The sequence below is a fragment of the Amborella trichopoda genome, chromosome 11 (genome assembly GCF_054954075.1).
Source record: "Amborella trichopoda isolate Santa Cruz 75 chromosome 11, AtrichopodaSantaCruz75HAP2 v2.0, whole genome shotgun sequence".
NCBI classification, from domain to species: domain Eukaryota; kingdom Viridiplantae; phylum Streptophyta; class Magnoliopsida; order Amborellales; family Amborellaceae; genus Amborella; species Amborella trichopoda.
Window position 1 is genome coordinate 45859087 of NC_142346.1, and position 26007 is coordinate 45885093.

The window sequence follows — 26007 nt, forward strand, 5'->3', positions numbered from 1 at the left end:
GCTTATGGCCGACATGGCCATGTCGAACAACCACTCGAGATTTTCAAGGGAATGAATGAAAAGAACAATATATTGTGGAATGCCACGATCGATTGTTACTGTAAATGTTGACATGTATGGTTATGAGGCCTTATGTGTCTTAGCCTACATTTGTAGGAATTCCATATATCCAACGGTCATATCCATATAAACATAACCCTTCGTCTAACGGTCATATTCATATGACCGTAATCCTTCAGAAACCTGTAGGAGATCAGGGATCCCTTTCATTTCTTAGAGACCTGTTGGAGATCATGGATCCCTTTCGTTTCTTAGAGACCTGTTGGAGATCAGGGATCCCTTTCGTTTCTTAGAGACCTGTTGGAGAAATACAACGATGACCTCTTCTTCTCCCTATAAAAGCCAGAGAGAGGATGTGTACAACAATGAATAGATTACATCTCTCTAAAAGGCGAAGGAATAAAAATCCGAGCTCTGCGACCACTAACCTCACGGCACCCCTTCTCTGATCTCCGGTTTGATCTTATATATGCTTCATCAAATTTTGCTAATAATGGTATCAAAGCACCCAGGTTCCATCTTCCCTATTTTTATGTGATTTGTTTGTTACAATCTATGCCCAAAATTTTATGTGATTTGTTTGTTACAATCTATGCCCAAAATTGTGGAGTAATCGTGTTTCAAAATATCACATGTTGATATCTTATCTTGGTTCACAGTGATATCTTGATTCACAATGTTAATTAATTAAAGAATAAGTATGTATGCTGATATCTTGATTCACAATGTTAATTAATTAAATGATAAGTATGCATGCAGCTATCTTATCCTGGTTCACAATAATTCACAGTGTTAGTTAATTAAAGGATAAGCATGCATGCATTCCCTTGATCAATTTCAAATCACCTCTATCCTTTTATTTATTTTTTTTTATTTTTTATGGGTTTGGTTCGATTGTTTGCTTTATCTGATAATTTATGATTGATTGCTGCTTTTTCCATACCTTCGGGAAAAGCATGAAAAAAAAAAGCTCGAATGGTACGATCCTTCCATCACCCCCAAAAAGCAATGGAGGATAGAGCGAATGAATATGAAAATAGAAAATGAAGAAAAGAAATAAAAAGGGATCAGAACACCCACATACTAGGAACCAAATTTGAACTGGTAACACGAGAATTTTCAATCCTCTGCTCTGTGTGATATGGGATTGACTACCTAATTTATTTATTATTTTCCGAATAAACTAGTCTCATTCTCTGTAATTGAAGGGAATTGTGCGAGAGACAAAGTTGTTGCGTTCCCCAAGTGGTACCGATCAAGGCTTGAGACGTGCCCCTTGGATTGGCCTGAGACGTGCCCCTTGGATTCCTTTGGATTGGGTTGAGACGTGCCCCTGGCTTGAGAGAGAAGAATCCTCTCGGCTTATATATATATATATATATATATATTTATTTATTTAAAGATTTATACCGGGACCAACAGATTGATCAGATGGTGATCTACAATTATCATCGATAAATGGGAGTCACTTTTTAGCACTTTAAGGGGATGATGCTTTGGGGATACATCAAAATGAATTGATGTTAACGAAAATAAAAAATAAAAAAAGTTGCATAGCTGAAATTTTGGCAAGAAGTCTGTGTACGAAAGGGACATAAGGATCTCATCTCTCACCGAAAGAGTTCGATAAAACTCGGATGAAGGTAATGGGCTATCAAGGAAGAAACCCATCTTCAACTGATTGAATCTTTGCCTCAAGAAATTGGGCAACACCATCAAATGAAACATAAGATTGCCATAGCGATCGTTCAAATTGATTACCATGATGGGGCGATAGAGAAAGCATATTGTGGAACAAGGGCCATAGATGTTGTTTGTAGAACCCATGATAGAACTTGCTCAAAAGTTCAGGAGAGAGAAAAAGTAACACGGTAGTGTTGAGGTCGATGATCTTGATATTTTTTAAAGAAATTAATCTTCAACAAACAACATCATATGCATGTGACTTAGAGAATTGGGGTTTTGATTAATTACACTCCACCAAAGCAAATTATAAGGTGAATGAGAGAGAAAAGCCTTTCGGTGGGTCTCAGTATGCAGCAAGGGCAATTCGACCATCATGTCTTCAGATGCTTGGTTATGTTGGTGACTCCATTAAGCCGGCTTGAAGCTTCTGGTAAGAAAAAGAATATGAGGAAGTGGTGCACAAGCTGCAAGTTAGAGTGCAGTATGGTTTGCTTTGAATGTCAAAAAAACCTTCAAAGGGCATTTGTGCTTGTGCTTGCCTTTGGGCATTATTATACTAAAGCACAAACATTTTGGCCTGGTGATTTCAAGTTGGCTTGGCAAGAATTAGAACACTGGTATTCAATGTCCATCAGCATATGAATTATTAATTATAGCAACACTGTTCTTGTATACATGTTTTTTTTTTTTTTGAAATCCCATAACACAAGTATATTTGAATTCTTCAAAACTATTAATTTTGGTTGTTTCACTCAAATTAGTGATAAAAGGAAAAATACACTAAATCTATTAGAACATGGAAAGCAAAAAGCATCTTTCATTTGGGTCATCACCTATAACGAAATGATGAAAATTGCAAGGTGATGGAGAGTTTGTCCCACAATTGGGTCATGTCTTATTGTGGTGGAACCCACACCCTCTCCATCAATATCCATTGTTTCATTGGATGGCAATGACCCTGGTAAAGTAAGTATTCTTTTTCAAAATAAAATTTATCTGAATGTTGGGAAAACTCAAAGGGAATGGCTCAACAGATTGAATATTTTGCCACTTATTTCAATGCTCGATGTAGGCTGATAGCATCACTCTCTGTGTAAGATGCTTTGTTCATGGCAACTTTCGACTTGGACTCTTGGTGTGAGACTTCAAACGCATTGAATTCGAACCAGCGAGTTAAAGATAACAACCCACCTTAGCTCAGTTGGTAGAGCGGAGGATTGGAAATATTTTTTAAGTGAATTGCGAGTCATTTTTTGAGGGTCCAATCCCTTATGAGATGGCCCTGCCAAAAATAGTCGTATGCCACTCGAAGTGGCGAGCAACGGTATTTTTTATATTGCTTAAAACAATCTTTAATAAAATGATACTTAACTTTTCATGATGGCATCCTACATATGGGATATGAAAAAGATTGGACCATTGTGCGTATGTCTTGAAGAGTGGGAGTAAATTCACAATACTCTCATTATGTGTAGATGATATCCTAATAGCTGAAAATGACTTAGAAATGATTGATAAGACAAAGTCATAGTTTTTTTATCGATTTGAGATAAAGGATATAGGAGAAACATCTTATATCCTAGGCATAAAAATAACTAAAAATAGAAAAGAAAAAATTATTGTGCTTGAGTCAAGAAAGATATATTGACTTTGTTCTCAAAAGATTTAAAATGGAAAATTGTAAGACATTGTATATTCATGTTGAAAAGGAAGTAAAGTTATTTAGGAAGGATTGTCCAGTAGAAAGACAAAAAAAAGCCTAACATTCCCTATGCACAGCTATTGGTAGCTAGGTATATGCAGTAAGATGTACACGATTAGATTTGATTTATACCGTAAGACTTAGTAGATATCAAAGTAATTCAGGCATAACCCATTAGAAAGTAGTAAAAAGAGTTTTAAGGTGCATTAAGGGAACAAAGTATCTAAAATCGTACTTTCAAGTAAATAAGTTTGAAGTTATAGGATATTCAGATGTATATTTTGCTGGGGGCATTGATGATAGTAAGTCCACCTCAAGACATATTTTCCCTTTTGGAGGGGCTGTTGTTTCTTGGTCTAGTAAGAAATAAGGGTGTATAGCTAGGTGCACACAGGAAGCAGAATACATTCATGTAGCACTACTTGTACTTTTACCGTTTGGATAAAGCGCTTCATAGATAACTTGAAGCTGTAAATAATTGACGGACCGATCAAACATTTTGTGATAATGAAGCCGCAATTAAATTAATTCAAAGTGGAGCAAATAACTCCAAAGGAAGACATATAGATGTCCAATATCACTACATTCAGGATGTAGTTGAGAAATGTGAAGTAACTGTTAGTTACTTGCCCTCATCATATATGATTGCTGATTCATTAATAAAAGGTCGAAGTGTTGAACTACTGTCTAAGCATATTAGCTTATTGGGACTTAAAACTGTTTAAGTCAGACATTTTTCATGAGTGAAAAATCCGCATTAGCGTGAAAATCTTCATGATAATCGATAGTTTTTATGAGTGAGAAATCTGCATTAACGTGAAAATCTTCATGATAGACTAGCTTAATGAGACTCAAAAAATATTTAAGTCAGACAGTTTTCATGAGTGAGAAATCAGCATTAGCGTGAAAATCCTCATGATTTTCATGAGTGAGACATCTGCATTAGCGTGAAAATTCTCATGATAGACATTTGTTATGAGAGGCATATTTGCAAACGCATGAGAAAAACTTCATGACAAGATATTTTCTTAAATGTCATACTCAAAAGTAGGAGTATGCATATGACTTATTAAGTTCATACTAAAAAATGAGAGTGTGCATTGGCCGTCATAGCCAAGTGGAAGATGTTGACATGTATGGCTATGAGACCTTATGTGTCTTAGTCTACATTTGTCGGAATTTCATTTATCCAACGATCATATCCATATGAACGTAACCCTTTTTCCAACGGTCATATCCATATGAACGTAACCCTTCAGAAACCCATTGGAGATCATGGATCTCTTTCCTTTCTTAGAGACCTGTTAGAGAAATACAATGATTACCTCTTCTTCTCCCTATAAAATGGCACGTCAAAAAGAGGATGTGTACAACAATGAATAGACACATATCTCTCTAAAAGGCGAAGGGATAAAAATCTGGGCTCTGCGATCACCAGCCTCATGGCGCCCCTTCTTTGATCTCAGGTTTGATCTCATATATGCTTCATCAAATTTTGCTAACAGTAAATCTAGCAATTTGGAGGTTGCTCGCCGGATTTTTGACAAGAATCCGGCGAGAGACGATGTTGCAAATCTAGTATCCTTGCATTGGCAAAGAGGAATCAAGGAATTCGATAACTTGGAAAACTATGATATCTGGCTATATCCACACTGGGGACTTTACTAATGCTCTCTCATTGTTTCACCAGATGCAAGTTGAGAGAGTGACAGTTAATGAGGCTTTTGTTCATTTGGGTGCTTTGGACATGGAAAATGGATTCATGACTATATGAGACACAAGAAGGTCAAGATTGATGTGGTATTAGGTATGGCTCTTGTAGACATGTATTTGAAGTGTGGAAGCTTAGATATTGCTTTACAAATCTTCAAATAATTGCTCCACAAGAATATTTTCAGTTGGAATTCAATTATATCAGGGTTGGCAACGCATGGATATGCCTTAGAGGTCCTAGATGCTTTCAATAGATGACAGAGTGCAATATTAAGCCTGATGGGGTCACCTTTGTCGGGCTCCTATCTGGGTGTAGCCACGCCGGTTTGGTCAATGAGGGAAAGGGGTTTTTCTCTCTCATGAGAGATGAGTATGGGATAGAGCCTAAGGTCGAGCACTATGGGTGCATGGTCGACCTTTTGGCTCGAGCAGGGCTCTTGAAAGAAGCCGTTGTCTTCATTGAGACAATGCCTGTCGAGCCCAACCCAGTTGTGCTAGGGAGCATACTTCATGCTTGCGAGGCCCACAAGACATCGAATTAAGTGAGAGAATGATCAAGAGACTCTTAGAATTGGACCCTCGGATGGGGGAAACTATGTCTTCCTGTCAAATGTGTATGCTTCTAGGAAGAATTGGGAAGATGTCGATGCTATTAGGAAGGAAATGAGAGACAGAGGAGTCAGGAAAACTCCGGGTTGTAGCTTGATCGAGGTGAGCAATGCTGTTCACGAATTCACAGTCGGAGACTCGTTGCACCAACAATTTGCGCAAATAAGCACGTTTTTGGATGAAATCAATTGGGGTGTGAGAGAGATTGGCTACAAAGCGAAAACCGTGCCAGTTTTACATGACATTGAAGAGAAGGAAGAGTGCAGTCAGGTATTACAGTGAGAAGCTGACCATTGCATTTGGCCTAATGAGCACAGAGCCTGGAAGTGTTATAAGGGTATGAAGAACCTCAGAATATGTAGTGATTGCCATGTTTTCATTTAGTTCTTATCCAAGAAGTATGAGAGAGAAATTATTGTGAGGGATAAAAGTAGGTTTCACCATTTTAGATATGGGACTTGCTCTTGCAAGGATTATTGGTAAACAAAACATAATAACAATAAAGGACATTTACTTGTGTACAATATAAAAATTTGATCAGATTTCATAGCTTGGCTGAGAATTAGGATGGATGACCTCATGGAAGGTCTTTGTTTCAAACCTTATCCTTTGATTCAATTAGCTCGAGGACAGTCAATCAGTCACATGAAAGAAAGGCAAATAATTATGTAAAAAATGAAAAGAGAAAAAGAATAAGAGAAAAAAAAAGTATTAAACATGAATTACCAGCATTATCTTCTAAACCTTGTCCCAATTATTTGGGGTCGGCAAAAGTATTAAACATGAATAAAGCGAAAAAAGGAGAAATATATTTAAACTCTTCTATAGCTCGTGGTCCAGTTTTAAACACTTTGCCTGTAAAAAGGAGGTTAAAGGTTTTATCCTTGAGTCAATTCTCCAGAGTTTAAAGGTTTTATCCATGAGTCAATTCTCCCGAGTTTAAAGGTTTTATCCTTGAGTCAATTCTCCCTTTTAGTTTCTATGTTTTCTCTTCATTCATTCAATTTATTTATTTATATATTTATATATTTATTATTTTTTCTCCTCTTGGCTGACCTTTTCTATTTACTGCATAAATATTTTGTGGTAACTCCCACTAATCATTTGACTTCTTATATGTGAAATTCGTACTTATTTTCCAGTATTGTAGAAATCTCAAATGATTTCCTGCTACCGCGGGAGCATACTGTCCACTTATTCCCTTGGGCAAAGCCTGTTAAGAGTACTTTGAAATCCCAAAATTTAGGTACGTAATCAACCTCAAACAAAGAAAATGAAGAAAAATTCAAATCTCATAGTCACACTTGAAAAATAACGTCTCAAGACTAAACATCCAATTTTTGGAGGCAAAATGTTAGAAAACTCAATTTAATTAATTATTAATTAATTATTATTTTTTTAACTTGTCATTTCGTGACTCTTAAGTAGATTTAATTAATTTTTTTTTTTTTTTTGAAATTGTCATTTCGTGACTCTTAAGTAGATTTGAAATTTTCAGATCCAAAAAATTCTTCCGAGGACATTTTTCACCCTTGGCAGCAAGTGGATTGCATTCTCTTGAACATCTCAAGCGCAAGCCTTGCTAGAAATGGAGAGGTAAAACTTACGGGAATGTAAATTATCAGGGTTATAAGAAATGAAGCGGTAAAACTTACTAGAATGTAAATTATCAGGGCTATAAGAATGTTTACTTTTGGTAAAAGAAGGTCACAATTACTTTTTGTCTGTGATGTTTTTTTTCATAAAGTTCAAAAAAAAAGAAAAAAAAGAAAGAAAGAGAGGGGGACACTTGGAACTAACATATTTTAAGTACTTGATTTCACGTGGGATAGTAAAGAGTGTTTATGACCTTTTTGTTCTAAAAATAAGGATCTTATTGTATGCATTATTTATATCGTATATTTTTTTTGAAGTTTTGATCTTAATTGTGTATTTTCTCAAATGAAAGAAACACCTTAACCATCCATGTTGACAGCAAATGGCTGGGAAGTTGTTAGCACCCTAGCAAAATCCCAAGTTGTAGCATTGAATATTTTTCCAATTAAGGTTCAAGATTTGTCTTGTGGGAATTTCATATTTTGCTAATGGGGAGCTTTTCCACGTTTACACTATAGAAACAAGTCATCTTGAACTTTATTTTCACTATAGAAAAAGTTCATATAAGAGTGAGGCTCAAAACAATCAAGTTAAGGCGCACGTTATTTCAATGATGAAAAACCCTCAATCCGATCATTTCGACCTTAAGATGTATGAACATGAGAACAAATAAATTTTATGTATTGAAATTAATGTACTTGTAATGTATTAACTAGACCGTCAATTTTCAAGATTTTTCAAGTGTTCAAAATTTTGCTCGATTTACACTATTTTTTAATTTTAAAATCTTATAATCAAAGATGAAAATAAATTTTCACCCCATCATAACGATTTCTCACACTAAAACAACAGTACTATGTGAAGGCCTCTTGTTTTGATTGTTCAGGGTCTCAGCCCTATACAACTACACCCATAAAATTTTGAGAAGAAGGCTATGGAAATTTACATTCCGGAGATAAGTTGTATAACCGTAAGGTCCAAAGTTTGGGCAAATATCTTACTTTTGTGAGTCTTGTTTGTCATCCTTATTTCATCTCTAGTTCAGAATTTTAAAATTGCTCACACAAAAAATTGTTTTATTTGGGAGGTTCAAAAGTTCGACTTACGAGTTGCCTGAAATATACGTTCAAACATTTTGAAATTCCATCTTTCGAAACGACCAGAATATATATATAAAAAATGATATATTTAAACAATTCAAAAGTTAAACTATCGAGATGTTTATATATAAAAGTTGGATTTTCAAATTGTACAATATATTGTTTTCTTGTATTAGGCAGTTCGAAAGTAAAACTTCCAAGCTGAAGGTAAAACATGAATAATAAAAAAAAAAAAAACTAAAAAAGTAGTAATAGGTACTCCCATCCCAACGTAAATTTCCCACAAGGCCTTTCAAAGGGTATGTTTTCAATGTTGTATTTGAAATGTGGGACTATTGGATTGGAACCGGTCACCCCCTGGTTCCGAGCCGGCCAATCTAACTCAGCGAGCTGATTGGTTCACTCAACCAATTAAAATTTATGCACTTTAATTAAAATTTTAAACAAGATCTGGAATGCTCAAATCACCCCAAAAATAATATTTTATGTAATATCATTATCATCATCATCTTACCTATTTCGAGTCTACTACACAAACCTTGCCATTCCACAATATTTTTTTATTACTTCCATCCATGTCCATTAGGACATCCCCCTAGCTTTTTTAGAGTTCTCACTTAAATAAAATAAAATCACCTTTCTGAACCAGTGCTGCTTTAGATCAACAATGCATATAACTAGACCACCTAAGTCTACTTTGTTTTTTATTTTTTCACCTTTTGAAGCTACCTTTAAGTTCCCACAAATGTATTCATTTCGAATTCTATCATACATTATCTTGCTGCTCATCTATTTCAACATCCTTATCTCAGCTATACTCATTATGGATATGTTGTTTTTTGATTGTTCAACATATGATACAAAAAAATTGTAACATATTCGCGATTTAATTAGTTGAGTCCTATCCACGGGTTTTCCACATCGTAACTTATTGATGGGTTTTCCACATCTTAACATATTGATGCCTATTTTCCACCCTCGTGACTCTTAGGCACCACTGGTAGGGGTGGCAACCGGGTCCGGGTCTGGGTTTGGATGGTCCAATTTTTGGACCCATAACCAGATCCATATTGGGGTTACCCCTCGGTTCCCGGGTTGTGTCCGGGTCCATTTCGACCCCTAAACACAGGTCACTCTCTCTGCTTCCCTTGTTCTAAGTTATACCTTACATACCTGCTAATATCTTGGAATTAGATTGTTACATGAGTGATTAAAAGCATGGTTACGAACACGACCAGATCGCTTGGTTTGTTTGGACCGCTAGGTCGAATTGATTGGATCATCAAGTAGCTTTTTATCAGTTCGGTCTAAAACAAAAATTGGGTTTGACAGATAATTAGTCGATATCAAGTTTTGCTTGGTTTTAGAGGATTAATGAACAAAGTAAGTATCTTTTACAAAATATTTTATGTTATTAAATTTTAATTTTTATTATTCTTTAAAAATTGATTTAATTAGTTCAGTAGTTGAACTATTTTTGACTAACGCCAGTCCAATCTTATAATAAAAAAAAAAAACGTAAAATCTAATGTCAAACTAACATGTTTACATGTCACTCTTTGAACCTCTCTCCTCTCTGTGTGAACCCGCCTCTCTCTCTTAATCTATGTGAGTCTCTTTCTCTTAATGATCGCCTGACATCTACTCCCCAACCACCCCTGTATGACCCGCCCCCTTCTCTTTCACACACACCCCCATTATACATGCCTTGTGCCCCTCCTCCTCATCTCTCTCCTCCTCTATCTCTCTCATGGCTAATACATTGGATTTCTTGAAATGAATAGCTGAAATTTGGATTTGATGCATATGGTCCAGCACAAACTCCATTGCATGGAGAACCAACTATGAAATCAATGCATCATTCTCTTCCTCCCCCCATATTTATGCCCAATATTTGGTCTCCCTCAACCATGCTTCTTCCCAAACTCTCATTTACGATTGTCGGCCCTCATGTTCACATTCTCTGAGATATACCAAATCATCTCTCTCTCAGGATTATGGGAAATATATATTTTTTAATTTTGAGTTATATAACAATTAGTTCTAACCGTTAAAAAATTAGATGGTTTCTATTCAATCTCGTGCCGTTCTTTTTTTCAAGTCCACAAAGCATGAGATTTTGGAAATTTTATAATGGAGTGAAACATATGGTGAAGAGCTTACATCCTCAAATTTGGGGTCCTAAAACTACTCCTAGATTGAGTTACTAGAGGGAGTAAATGGACAGAGTGCTCCTTCGGGAGCATGAAATCTTTTGCCATGTATATTCTCTAGAAATTACTTCTCTCTCCCCGTTTACATATTTCTCTCTTTTTTAATGTTAAGAAATCTCCCCGTTTCCATATTTCTCTCTTTTTTAATGTTAAGAAATTACTTCTTTCTCTCTATACTTCTAAGTGCTACCTCTTCATCACTCATCAACCGTTATTAGAAATTTCTCTCTCTACGCGCCAATGCTGCTTTATTAGCTTTCTCTCTCTAAACAAATCTCTCTACGCGCCCATGCTGCTTTATTGGTTTTCTCTCTCCAAACAAATGCTATTCAATATGTTTTGAGACCAAAGGTGGTAAAATGAAAACAAAAGAAATTTTTATTTTTAATAAATAATCTTAGTGGGGCCACTCGCTTTATTTTTACCTCTTAAATATATCTGAATAAAAAAAAGAAGAAAAAGTTTACACAAGGTTGAGGCCCTAAACATCATATGCTAAAGCGCACCTAAAAAATTCACCAAAAAAAGTTGTTTCGATGCCAAAAAACTCTCAAATTCGGTCATCTCGACCTTGATATACATATCAATAAGAAAAAAAAAACGATTACTTCAAATCTTGAAAACAATACGTCTTCTAATGCACAATTTTCACACTGTTTTTTTAAGCTTTAAATTTTATATTTAAAGATGAAAATCCATTTTGAGGATTCCATAAAGATTTTCAATACTATAATGATATCTTTCAATACTATTTGAAGGTGCCTTTTATTTTGATTGTTTAGGGACCTCAACCTTACACAAACCGCACCGTAACAAAAAAGTGTGGTTGGTATAAGGTTGTGGCCCTAAACAATCAAATTAAGGCACACGCTCAAATAGTATCCAAATATCTTGTTTTACTAGTGGAAATCTTTATAATGGCTCTAAAATTTGTTTTCATCTTTGGTTATAAAACTTAAAGCTTAAAAAATAGTGTAGATCAATCAGATCTATGAACACTACAAATCTTGAAAATTGACGGTTCAGAAAATGCATTATAAGATGCACTATTTAAAAGATTTGAAATCCATTTTTTGTCATGTCCATACATATTAAGGTCGAGATGATCGATTTCAACATTTTTGGGCATCAAAACAACCTCTTCTAGTGAATTTTTGAGGTGTAAATTAATTTGAGCCTCACCTCTTCTAGTGGATTTTGTACTTAATATTTTACAAATATATAATCTCTAACATGAATATCATTAGCATGTAGAAAAATAATTTTTAATAAATAGTAATACTTTTATAAACAATAGTTAGACCACTGATTTTAGTTTTTTCTTTAGGGACTACCCATTCATCTTTGAAATGGACGTTTTATGCCTTGGGATACACAGGTGCAGAAATACGTCCCCCCTCCCCCCACCGATGCATGCAACAAATTTTCATTTTTAAAAGTTTGGGGATGTACACAACAACAACAACAGCAAGCATATTGGATGGTTGAGACTTGTCACCAGTAAACCATGCGGTCGGGAACCGCACGAGTCCACCTGGATCGGACCTTGGCAATTTAGGAGAGAGAGGCGGGCCACCAGATCCCATGTTCCCTATGTTATCTTTATGAAAATTGACTGCATCAGGCTTAAGACTCTGGCTTCTAATTAAGCTGATTCTGTGATGAACTCGAGGTCATGACTCGGGCGAGTTGGAACCTGAGTCTGACCATATCATGCGCTACTCTATTCACATGTGCGAGTTTGAATGCTCTCAAAGCAATGAGCTTTGGCATAAAGGTAATTTCTTGGATTACAACCCTCAAGAAATCTAATAATTCGTCCTATTCTTTACCACGAGACGAAAACAACCTTGATCCATTAATCTACAACCACTTAAAAGTGGTTTACTGGAACTTCTTATTAGACTCCTTTTGTTGCGGTTTCGGACAATATAGAATGAGATTATTTAGTTAAAGTGTCATGACTCCCTGTGAAATCTGAATATATTTGTATAATTTGGATGGTAGCTGATGGTAAAGCCCTAATTATCTAATTTTATATATGACACTTAAAGATAATGGTGACCTTCTTGGACCTATCTATAGTAAACATTCTTAGTGTACTGTACCATACACATTAACTTAAAACTAGAGAGAAGGACCTTTTCTTCATATTTGCCATGCTTTGGAAATTTACTAAATAGATGGAGAAATGAGGTGAAAACGAACAAGAATGTTATAAAGATAAGGGTGCAGTTTCCATACGGATGCATCCGTAGGTGTAGAGGTAAGGTGCACCTTCAAATTTTATCATGATATATAATTTTGATGTAAAATGTTCTTAGGATTATCTCAAAATCTATTTTTATATTTAATTATAAAATTTTAAATTTCAAAAATGGTTAAAATCAAGTAGATCTATAAACATATGAAAATCTTGAAAATGAACTGTGTAGATAATATGTTGTAAAATGCACTATTTCTACGACTTAAAATCTTTTTACTTTTCATAGTTATACATCTCGATGTCGAGATGATCAATCAAAGGGTTATATAATTATTTTCATTATTTGGACTTTAGGCTGTAGATTAGATTTTCATAAAAGGCCGCGCTATGCATCAAACATTGCGCCTTTGACGGGTAATATCTTATAGATCCGAATACATGAATCATGATTTGTGTAAGCATGAAAGAGGGAAATATAATATAATACAACTTATAATAATATCATTTTTACAAATCGGAGCCGCCCACATTATTAAATACAATTAATGCTACCAAAACATCCTTACAAATTAGAGGGAGAAACTAACTCAAATTTCAAGTTTTAGATAGGGTGTCTTTAAATTTTGGAAAGAAAAACTATAACAAATTTTAGAGAGAGAAATTATTGAAATTTTTTAGAAGGAGAAACTATCTCAAAATTTTAGATAGAGAAACTATATCAAATTTCAAATTTTAGATAGAGAAAGTATCTTAAAATATTAGAAAAAAAAACTAATATCAAATTTTAGAGAGAGAAATTACCTAAAAAATTTCAAAAGAGAGAGGATTTCTCAAAATTTATAGAGAGATAAAGTTTTTTAAAATTTTAGAGAGAGAAACTACCTGATATTTTTTAGAGAGAGAAACTACCTGATATTTTTTAGAGAGAATCTATCTCAAGAATTTTAGAGAGAGAAATTATCTCAAATCGAGTTTTAGAGAGAATGCATATTATAAAATTTTAGAGAGAGAAACTATATCAAGTTTTAGAGAGAAAGAAATTACTTGAAAATTTTTAGAGAGAGAATATATCAAAATTTTCAGAGAAAGAAAGTATCTCAAAATTTGAGTTTTAAATATAGAAAATATCATAAAATTTCATAGAGAGAAACTATATCAAATTTTAGAAGGAGAAACTGCCCAAAATCTTTTAGAGAGAGAAACTATCTCAAAAATTTTAAAGAAAAAAACTCTCTCAAATTTCAAGTTGTAGAGAGAAAATGTATCTTACAAATTTAGAGAGAGAAACTATAGCAAATTGTAGAGAGAGAAATTGCTGAAATATTTTTAAAGAGAGAAACTATCTCTCAAGTTTTAAAGAGAAAACATCGTAAAATTTTAAAGAGAAAACATCGTAAAATTTTAAAGAGTGAAACTATATCAAATTTTAGAGAGAGAAACTACTTAAATTTTTGAGAGAGAGAATATCTCAAAAATTTTAAAGAAAGAAACTATCTCAAAATTTAAAAATTTAGAAAGGGAAAGTACCTTAAAATCTTAGAGAGAGAAACTACATCAAAAGTTAGAGAGAGAAACTATTTCAAATTTTTTAGAGAGAGAAACTATATCAAATTTCAAGTTTTAGAGTGAAAAAGTATCTTAAATTTTAGAGAGAGAAAATACTTGAATTTTTAGAGAGAGAAATCATCTCAATTTTTTTAGAGAGATTATCTCATAGAGAGATAAAGTATTTTAAAATTTTGGAGAGAGAAACTATATCAAATTTTTTTAAAAAAAATTTTCTAAACTATTTTAGAGAGAAACTATCTCAATTTTTTTTAGAGAAAGAAACTATTTGAAATTTTAAGTTTTAGAGAGAGAAATTATATCAAAATTTAGAGAGAGAAACAACTTGAAACTTCTTAGATAGAGAACTATCTCAAAATTTTTAGAGAGTGAAACTATATCAAATTTCAAGTTTTAGTGACTTAAAATTTTAGAGCTTGAAACCATATCAAATTTGAGAGAGAGAAATTACCTAAAATTTTTAGAAAGAGAAATTATCTTAAATTTTTTAAAGAGAAACAACCTATAATTTTTGTTAAAGAGAGGAGCTATCTCAAATTTTTTGGCGAGAGAAACAATCTCAAAATTTTAGTTCTCTCCCTGTGCAGTAGCAAACCAGGTTATACGAAAAATGATCCAACATGAGATTGGGATAACTTGGGTACTATTTAAAGCCATCCAAAGCAATCATGTTTAGCCAGGTCTTAACGTAATTAAAGTTTTGGATAGCAAGGTTTTGATTCAAAACCTGAGTCAGTTAACCCAGGCAATCAAACGAGCCCTCACGCGCGACCAAAATAACAGAATCTCCCGCCAAATGTTAGTCCCACTAGAGAGTGATGTTTCAGCTCCATTTGTTTTGTATACATAGTGGTGTTTATATGTCTAGATATTTGATATATTAGGCAAAAGCTATTTATTTTAGAATCCAGTTTGACCTTGTGAATTGGCTGCTCTCACTGGATTAATCTTAACTTTTTCGATTTCATGTCTAATGTTAGAACATTGTTTTGATAGGCTACTACTAGAGAGCATAACTATCAGACAAAATGGAATATTTATTTTGTAGATTCCAATATGAGCCTCTCATAATTTCTTGTATTAATTGGGTTCTTAGTTAGAAGATTTTCAATACGGGCTTCTTATATTTTCTTGAAGTGGGTTTGGTGAGTGAAAGACAATGGTTTTGTTTGAATAGCAAGGGGTGTTGGCTTCCTTATCTTGGAAACTTTACCCCTGTTTTAATTTGCTTTACTGGTCATTTGATCCCTTATAAGTTAATCGAAACTAATTATCCTTAAAATTTTCATCATGCATTATAATCACATCAAGCTTTTAAATGTCCATTATGAAATGCATCTATCAGAGGGTGTACTGGCTATGGCTTGGCCAGTCATGAAACTGTGACAGTTATCAGTCCTAGGCCAATATTGGGTATTTAATCGGGTTTTGTGATATTTTTAATACGTCGGCCATTATGTGAAGGCCGGCTTTATTAGTTTCAAAACTTTAAAAAGGGCAAACCATTTCATATTTTTTTATCTTATGGGTACTGGGTCAAGATTTTGGCATATGGTCAATTTTTGCGACATTTTCCAAATATTGGCTGATATATAATGATGTGGAAGCCAATATTCTGGGTTTCAAAATATGGAGACAAAATAACCGTTTCATATAAATCTGAGGATATGCATAAGTTTGAAAGTAATACCCAATCTATCCGCTTTAAATCAATTAAATTAGAAATTTTAATAACTGTTCAAGAAATATAAAATATTACACCCTATTATTGCAAATAATGGTTGATTGGTCGATAGCATTATATATCGCTATCATCTTCCCTCAATTTGCTTAGACCTCTTTTTGAACCTCGACCATGTTTTAGATATATTGTTGTGTAGATTGATTTCAGTGGACTCGCATATTGTTCTCTAAAATATGTACACCAATCCATATGGAAATCTTTTTTGAGTGATCAATTATGGGTACCATTTTACATCGGCTACCAGCTCATTGAGCATCCTGATATCATGAAGAAAATAAGGTATTGACTAATACCTTTGTACTATGGTAGGTTGGAGTTGGACTATTAGTGTGGACCACGCGATGGATGCTAGTGTTTTGCAATTGCTACCCTTTTTTTTTTTGTACCCTATGCATTTGGTCGACGTTTCCATTTTAATGCCTGTTATTTCTTATACTGCTTATTGTATTTGAGACGTGATTATGCATTTTGCGTATGCTTAATTATTATTTTTTCTTTTTCAGCTTTTTTTTGACATGGACAGGTTTCTTTTGTTGCAGATTATTTGGACTTTTGAGGCACAATGGGAGGGATCACAATGGTTTTGGTTGGGAAAATAGGAAATGGCAAAAGTGCAACCGCTAATAGCATTCTTGGCCGCAGGGCTTTTAAGTCCAAAGCTCGATCTGGTGGAGTGACAATTAAAAGCGAAATCCAATCGACCATTTTAAAGGATGGTCGCATTGTAAATGTCATTGATAGTCCTGGTAGGTCATTTAATTAGTTTACGTACAATTGGGTTCGGTAATTCAGCTGCAGAATTTATTTTAGATAGAAGCTGCAACTTGGAAATTGAATTTATCATCTTGTATATTATACAGCATTATTGCATGAAATTATTTAATGTTGTTGCATGAAAATGAGGCATAAGGTTGATTTTTTATCTGTTTATGATGCATTTTATTCTCTTGCTAAATCGAAGTTAAGATGTAAGCCATGATGTAAATCATATGAATAGTACACATACATTGTTTTTCCATCTGACTATCTATCCGTTTATGTGTCTCTTACTAAAACAAAGGCAAGACGTAGGGTATGGTAGTAGATCATATGACAAATCACATATAAAATCACATGCATAGTTGGCCTATGCTTGGATATAGCCATACAACTTTGTCTATATAAGAATTATTGCTTGTAGTTTGATATGCTTAAGGGTTTTGACAAGGAACTCATGTATAGTAATTGGTTTTTTCTTGATAACTATCATTTAAATTAATTCTTTGGTTGTACATGAGTTTGATCCAATTTTCTACCGAGTCATTTGTCCAATTTATGGAAGTTACGACTTTTACTATAGGGGGATAAAACAAAGCTGTTTGTCTAGAGTATATGTATTTTCTCACAATTTGGAAGTTGTCCAGGTCCTTCAAAGTAGAATATAGTAATAACTATCATAAAACAAGATTTATATCATGTTATAGCTTTGTTAAAGAACTGTGATACTAATCTGTATTCTTGTAACAAGTTTTGTAAATAAACCGAGACTTAGCCAGGTGATTGGATCACCATGCAAGTTCTACAGTATTTCACTTATACCCGTCCAAAGTTCATCATACGGCCACAAATTTCAGTAGTATTTGAATTTTTATAATTTTTGTGCTAATAAGATTTATCGAAAATTTGGAACTTGTGTACATATGATCAATCCTCACCAAAATAAAATATTTAAATAATAATAGTCATAAAAAATAACAAAATTACCCTTGAAACTTTATAGGGGTACATAATTTTTTTCTCATTCAAATTATTTGTTTTATATTTTATTCATGTGAATTTCACTAAGGCGCACACACATACAAAATTTCAGACCATTATGACTTGTAAAATAAATATTACAATTCAAACACTATCAGACATCTGTAACCATGTGATAAACTTTGAACGGTGATAAAGTCGTAGGTGAAGTACTATAGTATTTCACCTATAGGCATTTTGTAGTGTTTTCCATATATATACTACAAAAATTATAAAGGTTCAAATTACAAAGGTTCAAGATAGAGAGAGTTGTGAAAGGTGGATTTATTAATTTTGTAGTCTATTTTTTTACAAAAATTATTTTTGTGGGGCAATTTTGTAAATGTTACTACGAGACAAAGAGTATTTTTGTCATCTCTATAAGGGTAAAATTGAAATTTTAACTAAAGGATAATAACACTACAAATAAAGTTCTATGACACTAACTTCCAAAATACCATTGTATTTTTGTGAAAATTTCAAATTTGTCATTACTTAATTGTAAAGTTGCCTATTTAAATATTTTTTTTAATGAAAAGTAATCATTGTTTTGATAAATACACCCATTACAACCCCTTCTAACTTGAACCTTTGTATTTTGAGGGGTTGTTAACTCTAGACAAACATATATATATATATATATATATATATATATATATATATATATATATATATATATATATATAAATGAATAGTGATTTGCATACCCTCGTCACTGTCAAAAGTTCATCGTACGGTCACGATTGTTCGGTAGTATTTTATTTTTTATTTTTTTTCTACATATCAGAATGATCTAAAATTTGGAGCATGTGTTCATAAAAAATAAAAAAATATATGAAAATTATCAAAAAAATATTTTACATGAAATAAATTGACCAAAATACCCCCAAAATATTTCAGGGCTATTATGGTCTATTTTTTTACAAATTATTTTTTTATATTTTTATTCGGTGAACCTCACTAAGATGTACACACACTCCAAATTTCAGATCATTCCGATTTGTTGGAAAAAAAATGAAAAATAAAACATTATCGGGCAATCGTGACCATACGATGAACTTTAGAAGGTGATGATGGTAGGCGAAATCACTGTTCATTTTCGCCTATTGGAGTTGGGAAGACTTTTCCATATATATATATATATATATATATAATCTATACTTCACAACTTCAAATTATAAAGGTTAAAGATAGTAAGAATTGTGAAGGGTGGATTTACTAGTTTCATAGTTTAATTTTTAAAAAAAGTTAAAAAGGGTAAAATTGAAAAATTTTACTACAAGGGGTACCTTTTTGTAAAGGCAATTTTGTAAATATTACTACAAGGGGTATTTTTTTTCATCTCTACGAAGGGTAAAATTGAAATTTTTATTAAAAGACAAAGGCAATCTACAAATAAAATTCCAAGACACTGACTTCCAAAATTACATTGTACTTTTGTAACAATTTCAAATTTCATAGCTTAATAGTTAAGTTACCTATTAAAATATTTTTTTAAATAAAAATTAATCATTTTTTTGATATATACACCCATCACAACCCTTTTTAACTTTAACCTTTGTATTTTGAGGGGTTGTTAACTCTAGACAAACTCATATATATATATATATATATATATATATATAGGAAAACACTACGCAAAGCCTATAGGCGAAAATGAACAGTGATTTCACCTATCCCCATCAGCGTCCAAAGTTCATCGCGGTGTCACGATTGTCCAGTAGTGTTCTATTTTTTATTTTTTTTCTACAAATCGAAATGCCCTGAAATTTGGAGCGTGTATTCATCAAAAATAGGGAATCTTTGAAAATTATAAAAAAAAATATTTTATATGAAAAACATTGACCAAAATACCCCCAAAATATTTTAGAGGTATTTTGGTCAATTTAGTTTTTGCGGATAATTTGTTTTATGTTTTTATTAGATGCGTCTTAGTAAGGTGTACATACTTTCCAAATTTCAGGTCATTTTGATTTGTAGAAAAACTATGAAAAATAAAACACTATCGGACAATCGTGATCACGCGATGAAATTTGGACGATGATGAGGGTAGGCGAAATCAATATTCATTTTCGCTTTGAAAAGACTTTTCCTTTTTATATATATAGTATGCAAATGCAATTCATGCCGTGCACGGCATGAATTGGGAGGGAAAGAGAAAAGGAAGAGATTTATTTATTTTTGGACATTATAAGACAAGGAAGAGATATTGATAAAGAAGGAGACTTCTTTAAAATTTGAGAGAGAGAACATTGAAGAATAACAAGGAGGGAACTTGTAGATTGGGGAATTCTCAAACGAAAATGTGCAAGCAATGTGATTTTTAAAATAAAGATTCAATTCGGTCAATAATTCAAAACATAATTTTAAATGAAACTTATGTAATTTTAAATAACTATTGAGTATATCACATATTTGAGAATTTTTAAGGGGCAAAAATCTATAAATAAGAGTGTCTGAAAATTATTTTGTAATAAGATTTAGAAGATCTAAATCTTGATATGGTTATTACTTATTTATTGGTACCCATCTTAGTATTGTCACTTGGGGGTGCTACGCATGTTAAATACACTGAGTCTTTAAGTTTGCTCCTTGGATTTGGTGAGGAAACCTAGTCTACTAAGTATCGTCCACTTGGCATGAATCCACAAATTATGCGTAGCTATTGAATTTTTTATATCCACACTCATTGTCAATGAGTATGCGATTTACCTATGAACTATCACTTGTATATGAGTATATATAGAGGGAAATTCTAGCACTAGCAAGTGGGTTTATAACTACATGTAGGTCCAACGGTTTAGACTGAATAGGGGTCGATCTGATATGCATAAATTTTATTTTATATTTTAATTTTAATTTTTTTATCTATCAATCCAAATCACGTGAAATTTTAGGCATTTATTCTTCTCATCAAGGCGTACCTAATAAAAATATTAAAAAATAATTCGAAAGATATAAATTGATCAAAATAACTCTGAAATGTTTCGAGAGTATTTTGATCAATTTATTTCTTAAGAAATATTTTTTTGATATTTTTATTAGATTCTTCTACTTTTAAAAAACACACACCCAAAATTTCAAGTGATATAGATTTATATAAAAAAATTAAAATTAAAATACGAAATAAAATTGTGATAATTGAATCAACCTAGATTGAATTTGTGCCGTTAGGCTCATATGTAGTTGTAGGCCCACTGACCTTTGCCAGCATTATATATATATATATATATATATATATATATATATATATATATATATATATATATATATATATATATATATATATATATATATATATATATATATATATATATATATATATATATATATATATAAATATATAATTGTCTGGAGTTAACAACCCCTCAAAATACAAAGTTCAAAGTTAGAGGGGGTTGTGATGGGTGTATTTATAAAAAAGATGATTACTTTTTGTTCAAAAATTTATTTTAATGGGTAACTTAATCATTAAGCAATTATAAATTTGAAATTTTTACAAAAGTACAATGGCAATTTGGAAGTTAGTATCCTAAAATTTTATTTATAGAGTGCCCTTGTCTTTTAGAAAAAATTTCAACGTTACCCTTTATGAAGATGACAAAAATACCTTTTATCTTATAATAATATTTATAAAATTGTCTTACTTAAGGGAAATGTTTCTATACTTCCCATACAGGAAGGAAGATCTATGCTTCCGCTACCATCCAGCCATCCAATTTTGATCAAGAGAGCCATTCACCATTTGATCTTAGATCCGACGTCTCAAAGTATTTTACTTTTAGTTTTTTTATACAAATTGTATAAATATGAAATTTGATCGAAAAATTATTTTTAATATTTTTTATAAGTGCACCCCAATGAGAAGATGATACGTACCAAATTTCACATTCATAAATTTGTATAAAATAAAACTAACAATAAAATACTTTGAGACGTCGGATACAAGATCAAACGGTGAGTGCCTCTCTTGATCAAAATTGGACAGCTGGATGGTAGATGAAGCATAGATCTTCTATGCTATAGGGGAAAATGAATAGTGATTTCGCCTACCTTTATTACCGTCCAAAGTTTATCACACACTCACGATTGTCCGATAGTGTTTCATTTTTCATTTATTTTTTATAAATCAGAATGACCTGAAATTTGGCGTGTGTGTCCATAAAAAATAGGCGAATCTACAAAAATATTAAAAATAAATAAATTACATGAAAATAATTGATCAAAATACCCCCGAAAGGTTTCGGGGGTATTTTGGTTTTTTTTTGCAAATTATTATTTTTATTAGGCGCACCTTACTAAGATGTATACACGCTCTAAATTTCAGATCATTCTGATTTGTAGAAAAAAAAATGAAAAATAAAAAATAAAAGTATTATGAAACACTACCTGACAATCGTGACCGTGTGATGAACTTTGAATGGTGATAGGGGTAGGCGAAATCACTGTTCATTTTTGCCTATAGGCGTTGGGAAGACTTATATATATATATATATATATATATATATATATATATATATATATATATATCCTAGTCTGTTTACGCGATACTAGGCATAATAGATTTTCTGATTCACTGCTAGAAATGGTTGAATCTAGTTTATGTAGTGGACCAATATATTTCAACTGTTTTCCTAATTATTCTGTATCTCTTACAGATCCAAATATTTTAAATGTTTTATCTTTAAATCTCAAAACTCAAGGATTTAATATGATGACGGGTTCTCAAAATATAGCCATTGTTTATCGAATTTATTACAAAGTAATGACTACATTATGTCCAAATGTACTCCAAATAGATACGAGAGGACAAACAATATTTTTTCAAACCAATATGGAAAAATCAAATACAATTATACCAAAAACAATATCATGGTCAGATATTGTTCTACCCCAAACATGGTCTATCCATAATGAAAACCAACCATCACAAATATCTACTCAAAATATTCCAAACTAAATTATTGAATATACAGACGGAAATATTGAAATACAGTTCACCACAAATAATAGAATTATGGATAATGCATCCATCTTAGGTACTTCAAGTACTCATTCTTTTCGAGAACCAGAACCTCCAAGAAAATCTATTACTACTTATAATAGAATTCCTCCTATCATAAATATTCCATCAACACCAGTAAAACCACAAATTGATGGACTCCTACGAACGTCTGATAATATTATTATTCCCCAATACAAAGAAGCTCAAGAAGAACCTGCTGAAGCAGAGTTCATTCAAGTATTACAACTTGAAGAAACATTTGATAAAGAATATATCATAAAAGATTTTTTATCTCCAGAAAATAAAAACATCAGAGAATGGTATGTAGCAGAATTTGAACCTAGATTAGTGGAATTATTTCACAAAAGATTTAATAAATGGAGAAAAAAGTGAAATAAAGGAACATGCTTTTTCGATTGGCTAAAAGACATTTTAACTCAAAAAGGTATTCCTATTCCTAATTTTGAAATAAATACACTAGAAACTCAATATACAGTATTCAATACGACTGAAGGAAATACAATTAAAGCCATACATCCTCCAGAACAAAGCTTGAAAATACAAGGAGTTGCTACTATGGTATCAGCTACTAAAACTCCAGAACAAAATATAGGATCCTCATCTTCATCCTCAACCCAAATGGTTGTGTATGAAACAGTAGCTACACCATATAAACTCAATAATGCAAATATAGCTCGTATAGAATTACATGTTCTTATTCGTACTGATTGTAAAGCCGCCAAAGACATTCTGCAAAAAGATGTTTAAAACCTTGTATATAATTGAACAAAATAATTATACAAATCTCTGCCTCCATACACTTGGACAACAAACTAATAGAATAAAAAATTTATTACATCCTCCCATTTATAAGGAGAAAAAACAATTATTTTTTAAACCTCCTCCTGACCTGAATAAAGAAAAATTTCATATAGGCGATGATAATAAAACACTTATGGATCAATTAATCTCCAAATTATCCAAATTAGAAATAAAAGATTCCAAACAAACTATTGTTCTACCAGACAATGATAAAGGAAAAGCAAAAATCCCTGAACATGATAATATGACTCTACAAGAAGAAATACTTTTCCAAACCAATGAAACCATGGAACCACCAATTGTCAACACAATAAAAAATATGCAGACAACGTTTTCTGAAATTCAAATTACTCGAGATACTATAAATCGAATTAATTACAGTAAAAATTGGCAACCAATAAATGCCCGACCATATTATAAAAGACCAACCCCAGTTGATATCCAATTAGAAGAAGACCTAACAAGTCATACTTCTACATATATGGGTCGAACGATTATAGATTGGAATATTGATGGAATTTCTGATCACCGAATATTAGATACAATGAAACACATGACTATGTATGCTTCGGCATGTAAAATGGCTGGTAGCCATGACCAAGAAATAACAAAAGCTATAGTCTCAGGATTCACCGGATGGTTAAGAGGATGGTGGGATTCCTATCTCAATGAACAAACAAAACAACAAATATTAACTAATACTCGACAATGGACAGCAAAAAATGAACACAACCAGGATATGATATATTCTAAAAGTGATGCTGTCAATTCCTTAATCTATACAATTGCCCTTCATTTTATAGGGAATACTTCAATACTTGCAGCACGAACTGCTGATCTTTTATCTAATCTACGATGTCCTACACTATCACACTACAAATGGTATAAAGACGTCTTTTTCTCTCGATTACTCATACGCGAAGATAGTCATCTTGACCACTGGAAAGAAAAATTCCTAGCAGGATTACCTTATCTATTTGTTGAAAAGGTTAAAAAACGTCTAAAAAATAAAAATAGTGGTGTAATCAATTACTCTCAATATACTTTAGGAGAATTATCCTCAGAAATCTGTGCTGAAGGCTTAGCCCTATGTACAGATCTGAAACTCAAAAAGCAACTTGATAAACAAAATTTAAGTGGTAAAAAAGAGTTAGGAGATTTCTGCCAACAATTTGGCTATCATATGGATCAAACTCATATAGATAAAATTAAACCACATAAAATACATAAAATATATAAAAAGAAAAAACATCGTAATAAACCCGAAAAAACACATAAGTCTTTTCCAACCAAACAGAAAAAATATAGAAAATTTACGAAACGTTTTGCTTCCAAATCATCCCAACAGAGTAAAAAGAAATTACCCGTTTGTTATAAATGTGGCAAAGTCGGCCATTATAAAAGCCAATGCAAAGTCAAACAAAAACTAGACTCCATTACATTAGATGAGTCTATCAGAAATAAAATATATGATATTATTCAAATATATGATTCGTTTGATAGTTCCGATACTGACACTACTTCCTCAAGTAGTGATACTTCTTTCATAGAAACAATACATAATGATGATTTTTATTGGTCAGATATTAGTTCTAATACAGAAGACGAAATATGTCTATGTCCTATTACAACTTCTGGTATTCATACATTAACAAAGAAGACAATCTTATTTTAGATTTAATCGAAAAAATATCTGATCCTGACGAAAAAAGAGAAATAATTACTCAGTTTATCGATTTAACTAAAATAAAAACAAAACATATGCCATTAGTTAAACCTCCAGATAATTATTATTTAGTCCTAAACGAGTCAAGGGTTTTACAGCTATTTGAATTAATCCTATATATAAATATTTATAGTTTTTTGCTTTATGGACTTGTAATATCTTTTGAGATAGTAATTGAAAGTCTTCTTGATTATTTGTAACAGATAAAGTTTCTTCTACTGTTTTAATAGCATATCCGATTTTTAGATCGAATGTGCCTTTTTTATAGATATCTGATATTGGCACTTTAGGTATGTTCCAATTGTGTATTTGGCTTTCAATATCATTAATAACAACTTCTTCTTTGATCCTTAGAGTTCTATTAGTTGTACTAGTTGTTTTATCCGTCAGATTCTTAATAAATTTTTCCATTATTAGGTTGCGGTTGAATGTTATCTGGACAGTCCTCTTTGACTACCTCTTACGTCTTCTAGACCTCAGCGG

General features: G+C 32.3%; 1 protein-coding gene and 1 pseudogene across 1 annotated transcript in view; both read left to right on the forward strand.

The window, feature by feature from the left end:
* Nucleotides 1-497: 497 nt before the first annotated feature.
* LOC18448464 (immune-associated nucleotide-binding protein 9) overlaps nt 498-26007 on the forward strand; it is a 39768-nt gene continuing 14258 nt past the window's right edge. Inside the window, exons 1-2 of the mRNA XM_011630349.3 lie at nt 498-556; nt 16735-16941. Coding sequence (XP_011628651.1) covers nt 16758-16941 — 184 coding nt within the window. The 5' untranslated portion in view covers nt 498-556; nt 16735-16757. The remainder of the gene's footprint in view (nt 557-16734; nt 16942-26007) is intronic.
* LOC148779952 (pentatricopeptide repeat-containing protein At3g62890 pseudogene) lies at nt 5079-6298 on the forward strand (annotated as a pseudogene).